The sequence below is a fragment of the Atractosteus spatula genome, chromosome 9 (genome assembly GCF_055471065.1).
Source record: "Atractosteus spatula isolate fAtrSpa1 chromosome 9, fAtrSpa1.hap1, whole genome shotgun sequence".
In the NCBI taxonomy this organism is placed as follows: domain Eukaryota; kingdom Metazoa; phylum Chordata; class Actinopteri; order Semionotiformes; family Lepisosteidae; genus Atractosteus; species Atractosteus spatula.
Window position 1 is genome coordinate 17,951,874 of NC_142714.1, and position 24,493 is coordinate 17,976,366.

At 34.2% G+C, this 24,493-nt stretch overlaps 1 protein-coding gene across 1 annotated transcript in view; it reads right to left on the bottom strand.

Annotated features, from left to right (window-relative positions):
- The window catches only part of xgb (x globin), a 38,517-nt gene extending 27,416 nt beyond the window's left edge, over nt 1–11,101 (bottom strand). The window contains exon 1 of the mRNA XM_088925011.1: nt 9,937–11,101. Within this exon, the coding sequence (XP_088781137.1) occupies nt 9,937–10,100 (164 nt within the window). The 5' untranslated portion in view covers nt 10,101–11,101. The remainder of the gene's footprint in view (nt 1–9,936) is intronic.
- Nucleotides 11,102–24,493: the final 13,392 nt, after the last annotated feature.

Sequence of the window (24,493 nt, forward strand, 5' to 3'; positions counted from 1 at the left end):
TCTTAGATAGTGGCAACATGCCATTAATGCATGAGAGCCAATGAAAATAGACTCTAATTCAAAGAGCTCAAATTCAAAGCAAGTAATGAGACAACAAAGACATAGGAACATAATCTGAAAAAAAACAGGCTCTTATAAACTCCCTAGGAGTGTGGTAGAATATTTTGGGATGTTTTTTTCATGGTTGAAATGTTTTAATAATTGTTGCTCAGAAAACATACTTTTCCAAATAGGATCTATGGTACAGTAAGTCAGTGCTTGCTAAGGCTTTTTGCTAACTGCTTCATCTAGTATCAGCCTTTGCCCTACAGGATTTATGAGAAAAGAAATAATGGGGCATATGCTTTATTGTATATAGTCATCACATTTTTAATTTTGTTTTTATTGCTTTTGTAGCAAAACTACCTTTTGTGTCTGTGCATTGTAGTAGGGAAAGAGCATACTTTATTCAGTTTTAAAACCTCAAGGGGCAAAAAGCAGGCAGACATCTCTGAACTGTATCATATAGCCATGATATTTTTTTTGTTATATCTATGTTTCTGTGAAAAGGGAATGGTCTGTTCCTTTTGCTGTTGTAACATCACACAAGAAATATTCAAAAAGTATATGTACTGTATTTTGTATTTAAACATTTTGTATTTTTATTACACTTGTTGCTTTTGTACTGTACATGGCTTAGGTCTTTTCTAGTCCAAGGGTGAGTGCTTGAAGGCTACAATAATCTTATTTTAGGTATTGATGTATGAGGGAGTCAGATGAGATCTGAGCTGGACATAAGCCTTATTGATCTGTATTCCACTGTTACATGCCATTCATTCAGCCTGCTGTGCTGAGGTCAAGTGTGCCACAACTGGCTGCTCTGACTTGAACCAGACATATTAAGGTCAGTCTCTTTGACCGTCTGGGCTTTCTTCAGGGAAACATTTCCCAAATCTAATTTGTTTTCCAATGTTCTTCATCTTTTGCACATAAATGTCTTACAGTCTGTACATAATAACACCAAAATCTCAAGTACTGCATTGCTGTTATATTTGTTTTTCATTTTGTTGTTTTTGTTCATCAGAATTAGTTTACATGTATAGAAAATGCTGTTTATCGGCATAGCCCTTTTGAGCCCTTTTTTTTTCTCTGTGTTAATATGTGGCTTTGTGTAGATATAGTTCCAGAAATGCTGTCAACTGTTATGTAACAATGTTGCATTCTGTGAAGTAACTGCATACATAAGTAATTTAAATGTAGTTAAATTAAATAAATCTGATGTCGGGGCGCTGTGTTGACACATTGGTTAGCATTGTGGTTTCAACCTTAGGTGCTGTCTGCATGGAGTTTGTATGTTCTCCTTGTGTTTGTGAGGGTTTCCTCTGGGTGTTCCAGTTTCCTCCCATGATCCAAAGACATGCAGTACTAGTACAGTAGGTTAATTGCCTTCTGGGAAAACTGGCCTTAAATGTGGGAGTATACATGTCTCTCGTGTGTGTATGTCTGCTCTGTGTGTCTTGTCCAGGGTGTAGCCTGGCTTGCACCCATTGCTAACCAAGATAGACTCTGATTCATGCATGACCCTGTATAGGATAAAGCAGGTAGCAAACAGATTTTATTCAGTTCAGCCTATAGAGTATGAAGGGCTTTATAATACTATGAAAATTATTTATACTAAAAAAAGTGTAATGTACAAAGTTTAGTAACTTAATGCAGAACAGGATTTTACAGTTTGGTGGAAATAATACATAAATAAAATAAGAAAATACAAAATGGAGAGAATCACAAATCTATAATACAGTATATTTACAGTATATGTGCAGGATGATGACCATGAGTCCAAGCACAGACAGACCACAAGAGCACTTTGATCACAAAAATGCATTCCACTGTGCCATAACATGGATAAATGGGTGTAGTAAACCACTACATTGAACTTACAGTATCCTTTCTCCATTATTGAAGTAATTATGCTTTTCTAGGACAACTAAATGTGGAAGTTGCATATTCTGATTTCATAAGTGCAGACTAAAGATTTATAAAAGGTTGCAATTCTGGAACAGTGGAGAGGACCCAAGGACTTGATGTTTATTTAAAGATGGGATATTTTGGCTTGAAACAAAATGAAATGTTTACTTTTCAAAACTGAGAAACTCCAGACCTTAGCTGAGCACCAGACATTCTTGTGCTTTGAGTGGATTAAACTGTAGCAGCACAATTAATAATTTTCTCTTTGTGGGATGAATTTAGGATGGGATTAAACTAAGATTTACCAACTACTAGGTGCAAACCTGAAGAAGGCTCCACAGTCGAAACGTGTTTCCTTTCTTTTCTTTTCAGGATGGAATAAACCCATTACCTATTCCCTTACTAGGTGCAAACTATAGTCACATTTATATGTGGCAGTCATTTTGGCACAAGGTTCTTTTTTTATTTTCTACCCAATTTAAATGTCCAATCAAGCACTGAGTCAGTTATTTAGGATTGACAGGTGGTTCAGAGTTTTGATTTAATATGGCCCTTAATATGCTACTGTAACTGTCTGTTCTGTTTAAATCTGACTAAAGCCTTATGAAAATTGTATATTTCCTTGCAGTATGGTTAGACCTAAGATTTCCAAAAACAAATCTTTTATATTTGATACAATATCTACTTCAAGAAGGAACTGAAATAATATACGAATAAATTACTTTGGTAGAGGGTGCCATGATTGTTTGATGTTTTAAAGTGCAACAACTCAAATTAGAATCACCAATTTATAATGAACTCACTCTTAAATCCCAAATTGAATTGGTAAAACGTGGATCTGTACATTCTTTCTTTTGGGATGCCCACTTGTTAACTACTACCCCATGAGCTCTGCAGCGTCTAACAGAAGGAAACAGACTTGAGGAGTAGAGTGTTTCTCAATGACAGCTTTGTATATACGCAAAGGCTCTGTAGCAAAACCCCAGGAGTTGCTGCTACATGACAAGCCAGGCATAGCCTTGGTGTGTCAATCATATCCAACCTTGGCAGCGCTTGACAATGTTTACCACTACCTGAGGAATCTCACTTCCAATCAGCTAATGATATAGTCCAGGGTCAAACTGACAACATCTGGAGATTAGAGCAAACATTCACTCTACAATGAGCACCTTCACTTGTTGAGCCAACCAGGAGCTTTTAGTACTTTTTTTCTTCTCTTAACTCAGCTTTAGATACAGTAAGATGAAGGAAAGGAAAATGAACTCCTTCTTAGACATATTTATAGTAAAATACTGCTTTACACAGATTGCCTTACTGTAAGTGCTTTCTGATTAACTGCTTAGAACATTTAGCTTTCTAATTACAGAGTGAAGATATAGCTTCTTTTCCTGCATTCTGAACAAATCATCTGTCAGAAAAAAATAATTATGAGGTATTTAGGTCTCCCTTTATGCTTCTGAAATTATTTTTAAAAAACTGTCATAATTTAATTAATTTGTCACAGTACAACAATGGCTCAATAAAATATTATAGAGATAGCTGTGTTCATCAAGGTCTGTCTCACAGCTACTTGTTAGAAAAGCTGGAATTTTTTTATACATCACACTTTGTAGACTAAGATATGGCCCCATTAATCAATTGACACAGCTTCTAATGGTTTCATATCAAAAGGTATTATAACTCGATTAATCTTTTTTTTAGATTAAAAACCTTTTCCCCTAGTGTCAACTAATCTCTTGGGCTCTTATTGATCAAAGGTATTAACTCTATGGTGCTATTTTTCAGAAAATGTCACAGTAAATGCAAATGTATTAAGTACAGTATATATGCCCATTGATCATTCACAATCCTCATTTGAATCTGTACGACATTGAACTCAATTGTTTAAGATATTCCCTTTTGTTTAATGACAGTTTACACAATAGTGTTTATTGTAGTATTTCTGTATAATTTCCAGTAGCATCCCTGTATAGATACCAAACACCATCCCTGGTTCTAAAAAGGACACTAGTGGTACATAAAGTTCTGTTTGTACAGTTTGATTGTACAAATTGAAGCAAGGAGGTGTGTTTTCAATGTATAGTCAAAATGCATCTATTTCCTGTAGATATTATTTAATTCCAGTAATTGTAGTTTGTAGCCTCATGAGTTTTAACTACTAAAATGTAGCTTTACCCAAGCTGTATGGAAGGTGGTTAGCACATCCTTCCCTTTTGATGATAGAGGAAACTTAACAGTGTGTTTTAAATCTAACATAGAGAAATAAACAAAAGCTATAATATAGAAACCTTTTCTGAAATGGTTCATGTAGGACCATACAGCTACTATCTATTATATTAATATATTTTCAGCATCCCAAGAATATTTTTTTTCATCTGGTGTTTAAGTAATAGCTGTAAGTGCCATAGTGGGAACATAAATACATACAGTATACAATACAGGTATAATACAAATATATTCAGCTTGAGCAGCTGATGGGCATATTGTACAATAGGTGGGGCATGGGGTTAATAATGGCTAATGTGGTTAAAATATCAAACTAGTTCAAGTAGGTAGCTGCATCAGCATGCGTAGGCTGCAAAGGAATAAGTAAAGGTTTATTCCATGCTGAAAAGAAAAGATGCATGGAATAAACCTTCACTTGTTACTTTAAAATATCAAGCTATACCGCTTTCTTCTGCCTTTAAATTGGAGATGGCTGCTGATTTGTTACTCAGAATACTGAAATTTAAAAATTTTAAAAACTGTCAAGTTGTATTTTGGATTGATGGTTGGTGACTGATTTGTTTTACTATAGAATTTTTTTTATTGTATTAGCTGTACTAATCTGTGGTGCAAAAAAAATGTAACCTACAGTGAATATTCACTGTTTCCTGCAAAAAGAAAAACATTTTTTAGTTCTTGCTGTCAATTTTTTTTTCTTTGTAAAAAATAAATAAATACCACTAGTAACTGTAATTAAAGGTCAAAGTGTCCTCTGTGACATAAATTAGCATTCAAAAAGAATTCTGAGATGCTCTGCAATGTCTCTCAGGATTAAAAACAGGTGTAAACAATGTGGTGGTAAATGTTTGTTGAAAACATGACCTGTCTGTTGGGGTCATGTGGACAGTTGTTTTTTTTTACCAGCAAGCCTCTAAGATTTAAAGGAGCTACAAGGCAAATTTTCTTATCTTTTAAAACGAGGATATACTGTGTGCAATATTTTATCAGAATCACAAATATAAGTTTAAGACAGCCTCAAAGAGCAGCTATTTTAAAGAAGAAAAAATTACATATATTCTTTATATAAAGGATGCTAAAATAATATAACAAAGCAAGGACAAATTCAGGAAATCATAGAAACATTAGTTAAAAAGAAACTGTAAAGCTTGGCTTACTATAATATGGAAAAGAATGCTTATTCGTCTACAATAATGACAATCTGCCCTGGCACAACTCAGTATAAGTACTAGCTCATTAAATTACTAAATTACTTGCTACTAACATTTTTTTCTCTTTTTGCTGTCAAAACAGTAAAGGAAAGATATAATTCTCTTATCTTGTTTATGTGGCTTTTTGAATGATCTAGTTTTTCCAACACCCATTGGCAGAATTTGGGTCCTAGAGTTTAAGAGTTGACAATTTGTTTGTTTGCTGTATTTGGGAGACTGCTGTTTTGATAGAAATTCATGTTTTATTCAACAGAGGGGTTATTTTGCCATAAATCTGCCTCATCAAATCAAATTACCACTGATATAATCCTCTCTGACTGGACAGTGAACGATTTCCTGCCTTCTCTAATAGCTACTGTATATAGCAGCCTTCTGGCAACTGAGCAACAATCAATTCTACTGGTTGAAAAGTATCGCACACAGACAGCTGGGTTTGTACGTTAACTGGCCCAGACCTTTTGTCCTTATTACATTTTGAGGGTTTACATCAGTGGTTATACAAATCAGGACAAATCTTTTTCTAAATACCATTGAAGCCTGCAGCATTGCAAATAGTCTCTTTTTTTGTTTTGGTGAGGGCTTTTCAGAATTTGTATTACAAAACTGCCTTTACATTTACTGTATTATAATTCCAACTTTAGCCAAGAAAAATAATTGTTGTGGACTTCAACATTCTAAGGGTCTCATTAGCTCATATGGCCGCTGTCACATCATCCAGGTAGATGCTGCCCATTGGTGGTGGTGGAGGGGAGTCCCGTTTAGCCCCTTTAGCATATGATGTACTCCATCATGACTGTCATTTTTGAAAATCCAGGGATCAAAAGGTTGCAGTGTTACAACTACATTGAAATAGTGTGAGATATTGCTTGCATGTTTAAGCCATTCTGAAGAAATGGCACAGGTTGTAGCCTAGTGATGTGTATCTTAACCACTGGGTCAAAATATGTTTGTAATGTAGTCTTTGTAGTGTATTAATGATTTATAGTATTAGGAGTTCAAGAACAATCAAAGGTGGAACAAGGCATAAAAGTCTTCTTGCTGTACTTGTATCAGCTTACAGAGAAGCCAGAGCTGTGTCACTAATGACTGCAAAAAGGGTATGAAACACATATATTTGTATAAGCTGACCAGCTGGTATTAAAGGCCTAATTAAGGGTGAAAGTTTCAGCCTGAGTTCCGGTTTTGTCTCTACAGTACAGCCTTTTGATTTACCATTAGTGCTGGATTATTTAATATCTTCATCCACTTAGATAATTTAAATCATATCATATGTGATAATGGCTTTTGGTATTTTGGCTTAGAATAGTTGTCATTATGTCATATTACATACACCACAAAAATTACTTCAATAAATGTCTTTCTGGGTTAGATACACACAATCAATTCTAAAGCATTACCCTTCCAAGCATGCTTTAAACAGATGTGTTCCTCTACTATAGTAACTGAAAGAATTGCATTAACTGAAAGAAATACTCCACTAGACCCTAAGGCTGCAAGAATTACAAAGACAAATGACAGCATAACCACAAATAACTCAGAATCGATCAGAATACTAACACAAGAGCACTTAAAAAGGAAGATAATGAATTACACACAAGTACAACAACATTTCTTTTCATATACAGGACACTTACAGTATAATGCCAGTCGGCCTTCTCTAACAATTGTATCACGAAAAACAGTGAGTGGAGTAGTGAAATGTGGCACACATACAAATAAGGACATGGCAAAGTTGTTCTTGTGGACAACAAAAGAACTTGCCAGAGGGCAAAAATACCACTGGTATCCACGAGAGAGTATTTAGTGCATTCCTGCCCATAAAATCACCAGCACGTCTCCCTGGTGTCTGTAGTATCATTGAGCATGGGAATATTTTCCTCATCATCCTATTTTTGTGTGTGACCAATTTTTTTGCTCCTTTTTGGACAGTGTTCCAAAACATACAGTTTGTTTGAAGTGAATCCAGCAGAAATCCTTAAATTAATTAAATTAAATCAAATGTGAATGTACTGTAACTTAACATTATTTTCCGAATGGGTTGTTCAATTTACCAGACAATGTATGTGGAATACCTGTCTTCAGTAGAGAAATATTGCACTTCAGTTTCTGTGCTGAATTTTGGAGGTGAGGAAAACCATATATATCGTTGGCATATGATAACAATTTTGAAATTCTTCTTCCGTTAAAAAAGCAAAAACACAGAAGTGGTGTCCAGTATTGTCTTAATAGTACTGTTTAACATATTATATAATGTAAATGTACTGTAATGTGTTGAGGGGAGGCGCAGCTGCTGTGTGTTTTGGGGCTATCTAACAGCTTTCTCCTTGTATCCTCACACATCAAGTGAGAATTTCACATGTAAAAAGGTTGCACTGAAAATGTCCTGTGAATCTCAATACAGCTGAGAGCACTTACTCAGAACTCAAATAAAGAAAAGGCCTTTATGTTTACAGTTTTTCAAAAGCCAATGATTTATCCTAAGTATTTTATGCACAGAATAGCTGGGTTATGTATCGTTTGAATCAAGGTGCACAGAATAGCTGGGTTAGCACTGACAGACAGAGTGGAATGAGGAAGGTTGAAGGTGATGTATGTGCATGTTGTTATCAATTTTCACCAATACAATAGGCCTGTCATGAAGAACGTGTACTGGTGAATCACAGGAATGAGAAAACGAGTCTCTCCATACTGGGAGCGCTAGTGTAATCAATCTTGGAGTCAGTGTGACACCAAATTCTAATAGCATGGAGTGGTGTAAATCAGCAGTCAAAGTCCATTACTAACCTGTTCTCTATTAACTTCAGTTTTACCTAAGCTTTTGGGTTGACACTGATAGTAAAATAATTTTATGGTAGTTTTGTCTTAGGATCAAAACTACTTAACCTTAATTTGAACAACTGCTAGGGACCAGGTCATTAAATAATGAATGAATGTGCAAGAAACCCCTAAACCTTTGTGAATGCTTGAGGTAAAATGAAATACCTCCATCACTTCTAATTGAATTAAAAAAAACATGCCCAATCTTAAATGGCTTAGTGAAAATTAATTATTTTCCTAGTGGTTTAAAAGGAAAAGACAACGAAATATCTGAGCTTGTGGGTATCTCCAATATATGCAGTACTTCCTTATGGCAACATGTACTTAGGTTTGGGGTACAATTTCAAGTTCAGTGGTTGGCAATCCTGGTCTAGATGATCCACACACCTGCTGGTTTTCATTTCACCCCGCCTTAAATTAGATACTTGAAGCTCTACTTGATCTAAGTAGTTGCTTCAGTTTAATATGTGCATTTTTCTTTCTAGTCACAAGTATGTTTTTTTTATCCACTTATAAAGTACAACAGTTAGTGCTACAGCATGTTTAAGAGTTAGGAACAAACAGCTGTAATTAATCTTATTATTATCAAGTCAATGAAAGGTTTCATTGTGTAACTGAAGGCTCAGCTGGAACAAAATCCACCAGGACCAGGATTGGGAACCACTGCTCCAACGGATGATTGAAGACACATTGCAAAACAAAATGACAGAATTATTGGTCTGGCATTACAGTAGAAAATGTACACATCACAGTCTTGAAATCAGGGTGCCTGAAGGGAGTACAGTACATGAATGTACTCTTAAGTCCTTGTCTAATATGTTGTAGACATGCCAGTTGTAGCCAATAATCCAGTTTTTGTAACACGTCAACATTTCACAGGAAACCTGAACACTATATTCATTTCACAAAGCCCTTCCTAGCAGGTTACCCTTATTCTACCTACCACCATATTTAATATTGAATTATGCAATTTATATAAACAGAAGGTTAGATTTTGATCACCCTGAGGCGATATTGAACCACATACGTAACCCATTTGCCCCAGGTGTTGTTATTGATAGTGATTATAGTTAATAATCAATTGATAAATGTAGAGACATCCAGCGACACCCTGAGCTGTGTACGTGAATACTCAGCAGGTGTTTTTACTGCATCCTGTTTTTTTAAACTGCGGGGACATTTACACAACGGAAAATCTGTACTATTTCAAAGTCGCTAACTGCAGGTAGATTATTGGCTGCACAGCGTTTTGCTTGTTTGCAAACAATAGTCTTGAATCCCACTGATATATAGAGAAGAAAAAAGGTTAAGAGGTATATTTACCATACTGTACGTGTAGTAAATTATTGTAAATCCTTAATTCCAAGGTTAAAGAAACTATATATTTTATATATACTGTAGCTAACTACCGTGTCTCTCGCATCATACTGCAGCTGAATATACTGTACAGTTCATTGTTGGTACAGTTGAGCAGTTTGGGTTCATTTTCCCAAATAGTCCTTAGTTTTAATATAAATCAGGGTCGAAACACGAAGCCTGTGCTTCGTGCCGCAAGCGACATTTATTTGCTGAAACGATTGTTATAAACCAGTTTATATATTTGTATAAATTTGTAGCCGAGATTCGTGAATGTGCTTTAAGTGCTCTCTAAACAACCCACACTTGGCAGGTGGTAAAATAAAACGTGACTCTGTGGCAGAAAGTGAGTAACCGGATTGAAAAGGCAATAACCACATACCTGACAAACATTATTATCCCAACTTTGGCGATATCTTCTTGTATCACTTTCCAGGAGTCTTTGATCAGTTCGATGTGATGATCACTTAAGTGTGGAAGAGCTTCCTCTTCTGTAGCATCTATCTGCTTTGGTGCCAGACCCAGTCCAGATATTGCGCAGCCCATCCTTTCTACGGTTTATGCAAAACTCGATAACCATAAAAAATAATATTATCTTGGCCTTGACAATTAGTAGTCAAATGTTATCATTTAGGCACCGGGATGTCACGTACTGTTAGACATATAACTTTTATGCACATTACGCTCGACCGTACACTATATTCTTTACAATAAGAATGTTGCGATAAGCGCACAAATTCAAAACTGACGGGCTATTAATAGAGATTCATAGTGGGAGTGGTGAAAATACATTTTCTCGTGAAAGGCATCTACAAAATGTATTAATATGGAATTAATTTGATTTTAAGCGATACAAAATGAAATGATAAACAATTGAATTGAAATAGTTGAGAAAATAGATTAGAATAGATGAGAAACGTGAAAATAACGGTTAATCCGATATCTAATGATCTGTACTTCTTCAACAGAAGCAAATGTAAATTAAATTTCTGTTAAGCTTAATTATATTTCAATATAAATGCTTTTTAATTAAGAGTCACCATCAAAGTAGACTTACAGTACACACTACTGCATAACTGGAGTCCGGTTAGCACGGAACTTTAAAGGAAATCTTTCATTGGTAACAACCTCTGGTACGACGAAAGAAAATCGCCTTAATAAAGTTATCGCTGATCAAAGGTTTTTACAAAACACAAAGGTCACCGTGCAAATAATTTCCGAATGCATTCAGCCAGCGATTTATAGAAGATATCAGCCACGGAAGTGCATCTTTGTCGGTGGTAACGTTTAGCGTAAATGCTATTTTACTTTAATGTTTGTCCTTGGTGATCCTTGGTATTAATATACATTATACCGCAGTTATTTTTCCTTTAATCAACAGAAATTGCTCACGAGCGGTTTTGTTCTCTCTTCTTTAAAAGGGAATCATTTCTTTTCAATTGAAAGGAAAAAAAATCGAAGTAAACCGCTTCAGCTTTCAGTTTTTGATGAGATTATTGTCCAGCTTTTTGTTATCACTCCTTATTCTCAGATCTGCCTTCTTTAGTAATTTCAACTTTAGCACTGGTGTATTTGCTAGTAACAGGGACGCCCCATGAAAAGCGTACTGCCTGTTTTCAGCGACAGGGTTACATCTGTGAATTCGTAGTTGAGCTGTTTCGTTCAGAGCCTTCACAACTGTGAAACGTCAGCCATCATCCGCGAAGGAATGACAGATAATGCTTGCAAGGCAGAAATTCGTCGCTCTAGCTAGGTAATGTGTTCGGTTATTATTAAAATCAACACAGAATCCTCTCAATGTGTTAGCGATTCCTTAATAATCGATTTGATTATATCACATGGATTTATATTTGGATAGTAAAAGAACATGGCATAGGGCAGGACTGCTGTGAAATTTGAACCGCGCACAATAATGCACATCAATCACCCAGAAGTGAGTTACGGTATTTTATCATGTAACCTATGTTTCTGAGTTTTAAGACGTTACTAAAATGTCTTTCTGTTAAATGTCAGTAACATTTTTATTCCACCCCCATCGTTCTATCTGTAAAAGACAATACTATATATATTAAAATTCAAAATCAATCAATTTTATTGTGTGAGAAACAGTTGTGAATATCTGTATAAACTGTTTTGTGCATTCACAGTGATTTATTTTTAAGAAAATGCATTAACGTTCACTGCTCATCTGAGGGACATGAGTAAACACTTCTACCACTTTCTTTGCATACAGTGCATATTCTATGCACGGACGCATAACTAAAGTCTGGGTGAATAGTGCGCTTTTCGAAATACTATATTATGGCAAATTACCTTCGTATGAACATACTGTACAGACTTTCTGAGCTGCAGCCCCAGGCTCCTCAGAATGATCTTGGTCAGTTTCCTAGGGCCACTCCCAACAGCCATAATGTAGATGAGATTGAAATAAAGGTCAAGCTCTTTGCGAAGACTGTGCCTTTTTAATTTGTACTGAAAGCCAGATATGTTTGGTTCTCGGCAATTTTGCAGTTCTTCAGTGCTGTAAAAATAATAACCAACTATCTAACGCAAATCGGTTAAAACAGCTATTTTTTAACCTTGGTTACACCACTTAGAATATCCACCAGTTCAAATATTCTTAATGGAATAAAGAAAGTTAGTAGTTATTATATTTATACATCTTAGTACTCTTCTTGAAACGACTATGCAAATACTGTACTTTCAGTGGATTCTATGCTAAATGTTAAATGAAAAGCATTTTTTTCTAAAATTGGATGAATTAAATTAAATACAGTCCTGAGAATCGGATTTCGAAGTTATTTTGTCAGAAACTGTAGGTTTAGAAATTCCTCAAAAAATTCCTGCTATTCTGCTTTACTTTGTCATTTGCTTTAACGTAAAAGGTTTATAAAATACGATGCTAAAATTCAATCCTTAGAAGGTGGTTCATAGTTTTTAGACTACCCATTAGTAGGTAGATAATACATTGGAAACGAACAAAGAACTATTGAAGTAAAATCAGGAAAATATGCAACATTTGTCCGCCAGAGGGAGTCACTCGTGGCTTGTGAAGGAACTGAATCATAAAACTAACGTGTATTTAAGTGGGGGATTTATTGCCAATATATTGTTGCTGTAGATAATAAACACTGTATTTAAAAATATTGAACCGTTTTTGTAGAAACCTGTTTTCAAATGTACTGTATATGAAATGTCTAATTTCTTTTCAAGGTTCAGCCTATTCCTGTCTTAACTATCAAGTTCAAGTACAACACTTTATTGTCACAACAACTAATTGCAGGGAATTTGGTTTGGTGAACTCAGACAATTAAAGACATACAATATAAACAAATAGCAGTGAGTCCTGCTATAATAACAATGAACCAGCAAAAATATCAGAATTAAAGTGCAGAGTTTATGTATCCCAGTCTCTAGGTAGGTGCTGTTAAAAAACCTAACAGTCCTTGTTTTGACCTTAGTCACTTACCAGAGAGGAGGACAGTAAACAGAGGTAGGGCAATAATTATTAATAATAATAATTGCTTACACTTATATAGTGCTTTCTGGACACTCCACTCAAAGCACTTTACAGGTAACGGGCACTCCCCTCCACCACCACCAATGTGTAGCCCCACCTGGATGATGAGATGCCAGCCAAAGAGCACCAGCACGCTCACCACACATCAGCTAACAGTGGGGAACAGAGTGATGAAGCCACTTCATAAATGGGGATTATTAGGAGGCCAAGATTGGTAAAGGTCAATGGGAAGTTTGGCCAGGACGCCGGGGTAACACCCCTCTTTTCGTGAAACATCCTGGGGTTTTTAATGACCGCATAGAGTCAGGACCTCGGTTTTACATCTGTAGGACGGTGTCTTTTTACAGTAGAATGTCCCTGTCACTATACTGGGGCATTAGGACCCACTTAGACTGCAGGGTGAGCGCCTCCTGCTGGTCCTACTAACTTCCAGCAGCAACCTTAGTTTTTCCCAGGAGTTCTCCCCTCCAGGTACTGACCAGGCTTGTATCTGCTGAGCTTCAGTGGGTTGCCAGTTTTGAGTTGTACGTTTAAGGGATATGGCTGCTGGGCAGAGTTGGAATGGTCGACGAGGAATTTTACAGTTTTGGGTTTGTCTAGAGAACTAGAGTGACTCCACAGAGGGATGGTGGTATCCTACACTGCTTTCTCAAACTGCTTCTTTTCCTGGGATGAAGCGTTGCAATACCACACAGTGATGGAGAAGGTCAAAACACTCTCAATGACAGATCTGTAAAACAGGGTCATTGTTTCCTGTGACACACCACACTTCTTCTCCTCTCTCAAAAAGAACAGCCTTTTGTGAGATTTCTTGACCATGGTGGATGTTTTGGAGGTGGTACCTGGGAACGTCCACACCACCTCTACAGCCTGACCATGTACAGTGGTGACACTGCTCCTTTGCCTCTCCTAAAGTCCGTCATAAGTTTTTTTGTTTTACTGACATTTAGTTCTATTTTAGAATTAAACTAAATAGAACTAGGTTGTTTAGGCTGCACCATTCACCTGATTCAACTATTACCACCCATAATGTTATTACTAAATTAAAAATGCACTAACACAAAATGCTATTGTTAGGTAATAGAAGTAATTGTCTTCTTAAAGCAATACAGTTCACACATAGGCATGTTACAACAATGATACTTGTTTTCTTTTACAGCACTTAGTACTGTATTGAAGACATTTTTATTGTTCTGCAGGAATTTTGTGGATATCTGAAGCTTCAATATATTCTTTCCACTAATATAAGTAGCAACCAAAGTCCAGAACAAAGCTGATTCTCTGAAGTCTCATTTATTTTGCTAATGTAGTTACATGCTTTACTGTACCTACCAGTTTTTAGTTAAATCACTCCCCAGCAAATTTAATGTTAATAATAGTACTGCAGGTTTGCTAAACACTGGAGTTATTAATTGTTCATGCTTACTTATGGAATTATATAAGGTATCACTCTGGCAAACTGAAATATAGGGAGAAAATGCATACAATAAAGATTTAATACAGGAGAGTGTCTTTTTGAAAATAAAGTACATATCTTATAAAATGGTACATGTGAAATAAATAATGTTTCCCTTCCTATATTTTCATTCTAAGTATTTTGTAGCAATTCCAGGATTGTCGCATTGTCACACATGTGCACTCAGTTTTAATACCTAGCCTTTTCTATGTTTTGCTCAATACTCACACTGACAGTGTGTCATTTTCAGTGTGCCTGTAGACGTAAAATAGTTCCATTAAGTAATGAATGGCTTATTGTAGATGTCAATTTTAAGTGACTGGTATAACTGTAAAGCTCTGTTGGATGCTATGCAGTGAAATATTTTTCAGGTTTATGATTTTTCAAATAATAAACAGAGATTTCATTTGTAAAGGCTTTATATTTATATGAAGCAATGATAATAAAAGTACATTTCTTCATTATAGAAAGGAGGCCATTCCTCTTTGATACCCAGTACAGTATAATTTTGTTTATTTTTTTACTGTTCAGAATATGTCTGTAACACTGTAACAAACAACAAAATGTCCAAATGAAACCTTTATGAAAGCTCTATACAGTATCAAGAGTGTAGTACAAATGATGACCACAATAATATATAAACGCAATAATAATACAGCCAGCCATTTTTAAGGTCATAATAAGGTCATTTACAAAAACCATTTATCAATAACAATACAACTCTTAAAAGAATTGTAATAATAAAATAAATCATTATGATATTATTATTTCTTAAATCATAATGATCTATATGGAATCTTTATTTATTTCATACTGTAGCGATTGAGATCTTTTGTAGTCATCATATTCAGTTTTTCTAACTGTCTCCATTTGACATTTTGTGAAACTGTAACATTAATTAAGAGGACACCAAAAAGGAGTATAATACTGCTCTCCCTCAACGTGTTTAAGAAAGGCATAGAAAATGTTCTTCTTTAGTTTCTGATCCATGTGTTTTACTGTTGCCACTTGTATAATGTGAGCAATGTAGAGCATCCATACTTTATGAAATTCTGTTTTCATACATTCTGGATATGTCCTGGCAATATCATTTTCAATGTTTAAGTACTCTTTGTAGTTTGTAAGGCCTTCAGTTTTATTCTTTATATTTTCAACAGTCTCATAAATTGTAGGCAATGTTATATATTTTTCATCATTCACAAGCTTTTTACGTTCATTTAGAGGCTTAAACATTCTTTTTAGAAATTTGGAACTATCTGGTGTAGTTAAAATTAAATTGTCATTTTGTAGTAGATCATGTGCTTGTTGGAGTTCTTTGCTACTGTAATTATTCTTACAATGTTCACAGTTTTTAGAAGTGCCTGACAATAAACAATGAAACAAGTGTTCATCATTTTGTAGATGTGAAAAATAATTATTGTACCCTGTAAAACCATAGTACTGGTCAAAACCAATAACTGAAGGAATTCCATAATCATCATACCATTTCTTGCAATAGGTATGAAGGAAGTCCATGCAAGAATGCTTTCCTTTGTTGACAATACATGGGCTGTTCTTAGTGAAAATAACCACCATATCATCAGCACTAACCTTATGGTCCTTTAAGAATAAATCTGCTTTCTTACAAATGTATTCTTCTGTGTGGATTTTAAGTTCATTTCTTTCATTATTCAACTTTGCTTTTTTAAGATTACAAAAATCCACTAGTTTACATTTTTCATTACTGTGATTATAGATTCCAATGAATGCATATTGGACGTTTGTATTAATTTGTTTTGGTACTTTTTCTTTCAGCTTGTCAAAAGCTTTTAAGAGTGATGGGGAGTTAGTCAAATTCTTTATAAAAGATAATTCAGAACAAGTGTATTTATGCCTGATTTCCTTTCTGTCGATATTCTCAGCCTCTTGCCAGTAGATTTTGTACACTGTTGTTGGATATGTAGTGTTATTTTTGGTTGTATTTTTGGACTCAGAGCACAACCATTTAATTGAATTAGTTTTTGAATCTAAAATATGAAGATTATCGTCCAATCTTATTTTTGCAGGACATCCTATTGTAATATTTTCAGTCTTTGTCCAGAAGACTTTTAACTCCATTGTTAAATATTTTGTATTGTATTGGGTTAATTTATTGCATTCATGACACAGTAATTTAACTGAGGTGTTTTTTGAGTTCAAAATCAAATCAAAATTATAATCCAGTTGGATTTTTGCAAGACTTCCCAATGTAATATTTTCATCTTCTCTGCAAAATATCCAACAGAACTCTGTTGTTGGACATTTTGTATTATATGGTTTTAATTTATTGCATTCATGACTTAATGATTTAACTGAGGTGGTTTTTGAGTTAAAAATCAAATCAAGTTTATAATCCAGTCTGATTTTTGCAAGACTTCCCAGTGTAATATTTTCATCTTCTCTGCAAAATATCCAACAGAACTCTGTTGTTGGATATTTTGTATTATATTGGGTTAATTTATTGCATTCATGATATAATGATTTAACTGAGGTGGTTTTTGAGTTAAAAATCAAATCAAGATTATAATCCAGTCTGATTTTTGCAAGACTTCCCAACGTAATATTTTCATCTTCTCTGCAAAATATCCAACAGAACTCTGTTGTTGGATATTTTGTATTATATTGGGTTAATTTATTGCATTCATGACACAGTAATTTAACTGAGGTGGTTTTTGAATCTAAAATATTAAGAATGTTATCAGATCTGAATGTCTGAATGAAAGTTCCTATGTTAATATTGTTAGTTTGGTCACTGTTAATCTTACAAAAAGTATTTTTTTCAAAATTATTTGAAAAGGTATCAGAACAGGTTTTCACAGAAATACTTTGAATGACATATTTCAGATGATAACAGAATAATTTAACAGTCGCAGTAAACTGATCATAAAATAAAAAAAAGCAAGAAATGAGTCTAAATTGACTACAAAAAGGCTTTTCTCCAGGTTGTGGGACTGGGACCAAAATTATACTATTGCAATGCTTATCTGCAAAATGGAACCTGTCATTCAATTTCAATAAGATGTGACTGTAGTTCTTTACAACAAGTTGTAAGTTGTAAGTTAAATGTGTCCATTTGTAGATCTTATCATGGTCTTGGAATTGCTTGTCTAAGTCAGTGGAAACAGTTTCTTTCTCTTTGCTTGGCAGTTCCATTTTGGATGTGCACCTTTCAGAAAATGCAACAGCTCCGTTTACACATCAACACCACTCATCGGATGCTGGTGAATTGTATTCAGTTGTTAGTCTTCGATATGATGTCCAGTACTTGAGTTAGGTCAGGCGGTAACTGGTCTTCTCAGCTGTGATCAAAATAAAAGGAAGAGGTCTATATATTTACGTGTACTGTATGGTTAGCTTTATACTGTGGTTTGATGATGTAACTCATGCATTTCCAGTTGAAATAAAATTGTGACACACAGGAATGTCAACCAAAAACCTTTAGGGGCATATATAAGCTTTGGACGTCCAAGATCTCCCCTCCAGGCAATTAATTATACACAATTCAGTGCCAGTACAGTGATACAGCATACATTTAGACATAAGTAACAACATTTGTTACAGTATGTACAGAATATAAACCTACTTAGGAGGCTGAATGTAGCGATGAGCTTTAAAATGTCCAGAGGTGTATTCCGGAGACGAATCCCAATGTATTGCTGCTGATTGAAATTGGACAGCGAATCAGAATCGGGGCAGTTGCTGCAGGCACACGATCACGCAGAGGGGATGGCTGTGGTCCCAGCTGGGTCTCAGATATGTTTAAATACATGTAAGAACAAAAAGAATTAGGTTAAGCAATCATATTTGCACATACTGTACCACAAGTTGTAAGTTAAGATGATTTTGTACAAGTGGATTTGAAATAACTATTAACCTACTATATATTGGGAATGGTAAAAAATAAAAAAAAACTTTTTATTCTGGGCAGGTGTAAATTATTAAATTACAAAATCTTGATATTGGTTCGCTTGTGTTCTAGGGAGAACACAACAGTTTAACCCTAATAAATAATCAGGCAATCACTGATAAAGGAATACAAATCAGGAATTAAGATGTCTCAATGTGCATGTGGCATTTTGTAAACCTTTGTTAAGGATAGGATACAAAACAGAAAACGTGAAGCAGCTAGATATTCACTGAGACCATTTTTTGCTTATGTGTATTTTACTGTTCTTGAAGGACCTGTACTCCTATATGTACAGTACAGTCAGTGTACCTCTACTGTATTGTCATCTCACATACTGTATAGAGAATTTGCATTAAGGAACTTGAAAGCATGTCAATACAATACCGCATTAGTTAACAAATACATTTTTGTTGTCATTATATGAGTTGTTACTACTGTTACAGTTATATTAAATATGTAATGGATTGAAAAAAATATTAGCTTTTTAAATTATAAATTAAAACAACTAGCATTTTTTTCAAGGGTTTAGGATCTTACATAAAAAAAGTTTCTTCAATGGGTTTGAGCAATAATATAATGGATTGACAATTTAATTGATATTTTAGTATTTAAAAACTACAAAATAAATGAAAATGGTCTTCTCTAAGAAGTCCATATACTAAAAAATGAAGAGTAAAGAGAACAGATTAACAAAAACTAATAGACAAAGAACATTATGCAATAAACCCTCGATTCAACAGATGAAAAGGGGGAAAGGGTGTCTGTTATCGCTGAATGTCTCTTACCATAAACACAAATATATGAGAAGAAATGATTTATAAATACTGTATTCTGTATATTCTTTGTGGATCGGTTTACTTACTTTTTTCACAATTACAGTCAACATAGTGAAAATTGTTCCTGTGCTTTTTTATAATAAATATACAAGATCTTTGTTTCATGTCACAAATATAGTGTATAAACTTTGTTTAAGCAAATGAAACACAAACATCACCCATAGAAAGCAATTGACCTACTATTGGCACAATTGATATTTCTGAAATTTTATGTATTAATTTTTATGTAGTACTTGTTATACCATGTTCTATTACTTGTGAATTTTACAGTGCTTTTTTACATTTTCAGTACTTTGTGTATTTTCTAAAAGGATTTAGCAGAATTTGTCTGTTAAATCAGAAGTCTCTTAAAGGCAAGTTTGTTAAATTGAGGGTTTATTGTAAACTGATTATGATTTACAAAATTTACAGTATATGTCTATAACTGGTCCAGTTTTTTACAGAACCAAATCTCAGTCACTGAGATATCTCCATGATAAAAAACCCCAATAGTATCAGAAAGAGAGATTAAATAAGTAATAAGTATAAAGGCAAAGTAGTTGTTATACAGTACAATAAAAAATCCTACTCATGACCCTCACTCAAACCCTTCAAAACCATTGTCTACGCAGATACTAAACTGGTGGGATTCATTCTCCTTATGCCAAATGAATGGTTTGAAATACTGTACTACAGATAGGTTTCTCTTGCCTGGTGAATACAACAAATCATAAAACTATACCTCCCTTTGGTTTTTTAATTCGGTCCCTTCAACCTAAATTTCCTGATATGTTTCTTTCTTTCTAGAGGAAGGCCTGAAGCGCTGGGCGTTTGATCTGTGCAAGATAGTGCCCACTCACATCGATGTGATTCGTCATCAGAAGTAGAGAGAGTCACCACAGAGCTGGCTGAACCTCTGATACGGTATATTGATGTGCTTATGTACAGCGACCTAGACCTTAGTATGCAATTTCATTACTATATAAGGGCATCTTATACACTGGTTCCGTTCATTTGTACTTCTGACTGAAAGGGTTTGTGGCCTAGTACGTCCATGTCACAGCTTTCCTTTGTCGGAAATGAACTGGGTGTAGATTAGAATGATGAGCGGCCATATAGTAATCTATATACAGAAGGTACTCTAAAAACCCCGAAACACATAATAACTTTTATATTTAAATACATTTTAATACTGAACTGATGTACTGTATTTAAATTCAGCCATAAGATATCTATTGACGGCTGTGACCGATAAACAGATTGATTTTATCTTGTGATTATCACATTTTTTTATAAAACCTGTTATAAAAATCTTTAAATATTGAAAGTCAGTTTACATCATCATGAATTTAGTCAGAGCCTGTCCCTTGACTGCCAACACATACTTACACACCTCTCCTGCTTAAGATATAACATTATTATGTTATGTCTTAAGGAGCATTAGCTAATCACATTGCATAAAGCATAACATAATACATTTCTGATCATACATAATGACACTTAAAGGCTTTGCGGCTGATTGTAAGAGCAACACAGATAAACTATTGTGTTCTGTTACGATAACCAACAAGAAGTTGAAAAATTGTTAAAATGGCGACCTTTCTTTTTTTGATATAGTTTTGAAAACAGATTGTTTCTCAAATAAAAAACCCCAAGATATTGATAATGGCACAAATAAATTACCTTGCCTGTCCAACAGGTAGATTTTACAAAAACAAAATTTTGATTATTGAAAAAATATATTAAATACTGCTCACCTCTTAAGACTTCATCATTGCGAATCCCCAGAGCAACTCTCCAAGTGAAAATGGCGGTTTCGGGCAGATACTGCAGATAGTGTTCTGACTCATCTTACTAATATGTAACTTCCGGGTTACAGTTATGGTTATGTACTTTTACCACAAAACACACCCAAATACAGAATGAAGTGATGATGTTCCCGTCAGAGTTTTAATTAGAACAAAGGTCACTATAAATGCAACACTTTTAAAGGCTGTGACAATGGGCATTGTAGCTGGTTTTCTGGGAAACTATGAGGAATAAAGAAATTTAGCTGCAAACAGTCAAAGGAGCAAAACTGATTTCAATGGCCTCTAGTGTTTCTAACATTTCTTATATATAAATATATGTCCTCTGATGTACAGAATTAGTTTGTAGTTTCTAGGAAATTACATATATTTTAATTTTCAATATCTTTTGCTTCTTTCCCAAGTGTGCAGAACATTGTTTAATAATTGGTCTTGTGGTTGTATACAGTATGTACTACCCTCTGGAATGGAAAATTAAAATGGGAGAGCCAGAAACCCTAATTTACATTAGAAAATGCTGCAATTTAACTCAGCAACCTATTGTATCTCATGGCTCCCACTCAATAGCAAGTCTTTATTATAACAGTTGGAGAGATTTCATTCAAATCTGAGTTTCTGTTAGCAGGCTTTTGAAAAAGACTATGCTCCTAATTATTTATTGTCCTGCATATCCAGACATAATGTGCTTTAAAAGCATTTTTTAGATAGAGAAATGACAGTATGTGAAGCAGAATTTAACCTTTTCTGTGATATTTTTTCTTCTTGTCTTTGACTATTCAGACAACTCTATTAGAACCCTGATCCTAAGCTCTCTGTTAGACCAGAGTAACATGTCAAGGTGGGATTTATTTCTAAAGGCCTACTGTTGTAAGCTTCTGTAAAAATTCATCCAAATCTTCAGACTCATATTTCCTGCTGTTGAGGAGGAAAGGGGTTATTCAAGTCGCATATCATGTTTGTTGAACAAGGATAAGCTGCAGGCTATGCAAATTTTTAATCCTATTGAGTAATGGTACATGAGACTAAGAGAAAAATAGATATTTTTTTAGGTTCTAACTTTTGAGTTACCTAAGCTAAACAGACTGAAAGGTAACTCTTATTTGCAACCTTTATTTTCTTTTAACATCACTTAAGGTTTGGGCTGAACAGAGATTTTCTTAAAGCCGTTTTTTTATACAGGTTTAAGTTCAAAGAATGTCTGTCATCTCCCAATTGCTTTGAATGCAAAATACATCAAACTCTTCTAAACTGGCCTGCATTAACCAAGTTAATTTTTGCTTTTTGCTCTTGTTTAGATTTTAATATATTAATACAATTTTTATCTGGTTTCTTGTAGAGTAGGAATTTCCCTTTTTGTATTAGAATTCTTAGTTTTGCCAAATTGTAGCAAATTGATGGTACAAAGTCTAATTTTCTAGAACAGATAATGCATAGCCAATTACTATGATGGAAAAAAGTAATATACAAAATATTGTTGTATTACAACATTCTTTTTGTAGACAAAGATTATGCTTGTCAAATACTATCATTTGTTTTTGTTGCTTATCGTCATTAATATGTAAATGCCATCAGAGATGACCTTTCATATACACATGTATAGCCTCACAAATTAATCTGTGACATTTATTAAGGCTTTCATCTGCTGCTGCTACAGTACCTGAGGTAATTTAATTAACATAATGTCATTATCTTTTTTTTCACATTTCAGTTTGCTTGTTTTATAAAGACTGTGCACTAGAGAATTTATTTTCAGTAAACCTGATAAAGTATTCTCTGTGGCTGCTTCATTCATATTGATTCAATATTCACACCAGATTCACCAAGCAAATGTTATTACCCATATAAATGATTTCTAAGAAAATGAATGATAATTTGCTTTTTTGTAGTTAATAGCTTAGATTTATCCAATATTCTATTCCACTTTAAATGTAAAGTGTTCTTCTGTTTACATTTCTCCAAATGTGAACTTTACCAAAAATAAATTCTGGATTACTTAAATCCTCCTTTTAATGGAAGCAAGGAACTGAAATCGTTACTTTGAATAAAGGTGTCTTTTAAATGACGACTTACTGTATTTATATTAGGCAGTCTAAGTATAAACCTTCACTGGATCTGTGATATGGTGTAATTTTAAATTTGTAAGAATAACCTGACTAGATGCAACATTCCGATTTCATCTGGGGTCAGTATATCTTTTTTCCTTAATTAACATTTAAGCTATTTGCTTTTAGTAATGTGCCAGTTAATCACATCAGCATCTGCCTGCTGTTACTAAATAGTTTATTCCCTTCTGACATTTGGATCAGAGTTTTAATCTCTTCTCTCATGTTGGGATGAGAGTTTTGTTTTTAATTATTTTAAAATTCCAATGTCTCTGTAAACAATGTCTCAATGATTATTCCTACTGCCCTATGGCTGTGTACTCACGGACATGTACAGTATATTAAATGTATTCTTCCTCAAATCATGTTTTTAAACACATCTACGTGTATACCGCACACAAAAGACGGTCAACAGCTGGACATTAATATTTGGGCGGCATCCCAAACTATTCTATAATATGGCATTTTGTTGTCATACACAAGTAACACTTGTGTGGAGTGTGCTGAAATTACAGTATGTACATTTAAAAATGACTACACTTAAGTTCTGGCTGCTGAACAAATATCCTACATGCTCTGCTGTGATAATGAGAGTGTAAAGCCCTTCTATACAAAATTACTAAAAGCTCATCTGAGATTAAAAGGGGTGTCCTTATGAACACTCTTTATTTTTCATATTACACTTTTAAAAATGTTCATTTTAAGATAGCACAATAGGGCTCTTAGAAAACTGAAAAAGATCAAATTCTATGTAGGTCATGTTTTTGGTATATTACGATTATCTGCTATTGTAGTTTTTGCAAAATACTACCTTCCTTATCAAATTATAGTGTCTAGAATTTGTCTAAAATTAAGACATTGCAGAACTTTAAGTCACAGAGCAAGTGGTTTGTCATCTTCTCAAATGTTTTTTCTAAGACGATCAAATTAAACAACCTGAATGAGAATACTGTGGGGTATTTTAAAAGTACGTTTTTCATTTTTTAATGGAAATGAATTCACAAATCCTCAAATAGGAATTCAAAATGTAAATAAGACAGACAACACAATCCGTTATATATATTTTTTAATATTGTTTGTATTGTATACACTTTCCATGAACCAAAATTACATTATATACAATACGTTTGTGGAAGAGGATAGCATAGATTTATATATACTTATAGACACAAAATTATTGTATAACAAATGTACATCACCTTAATAAATAAGTGAATTAAGTAAGGGTTTACAGTTTACAGTCCCAGCTACTTACAGATGAGAAATTTGGGTAAAAAAAAGGAAAGCAACAGCATAGTGGTGATTTTATTCAG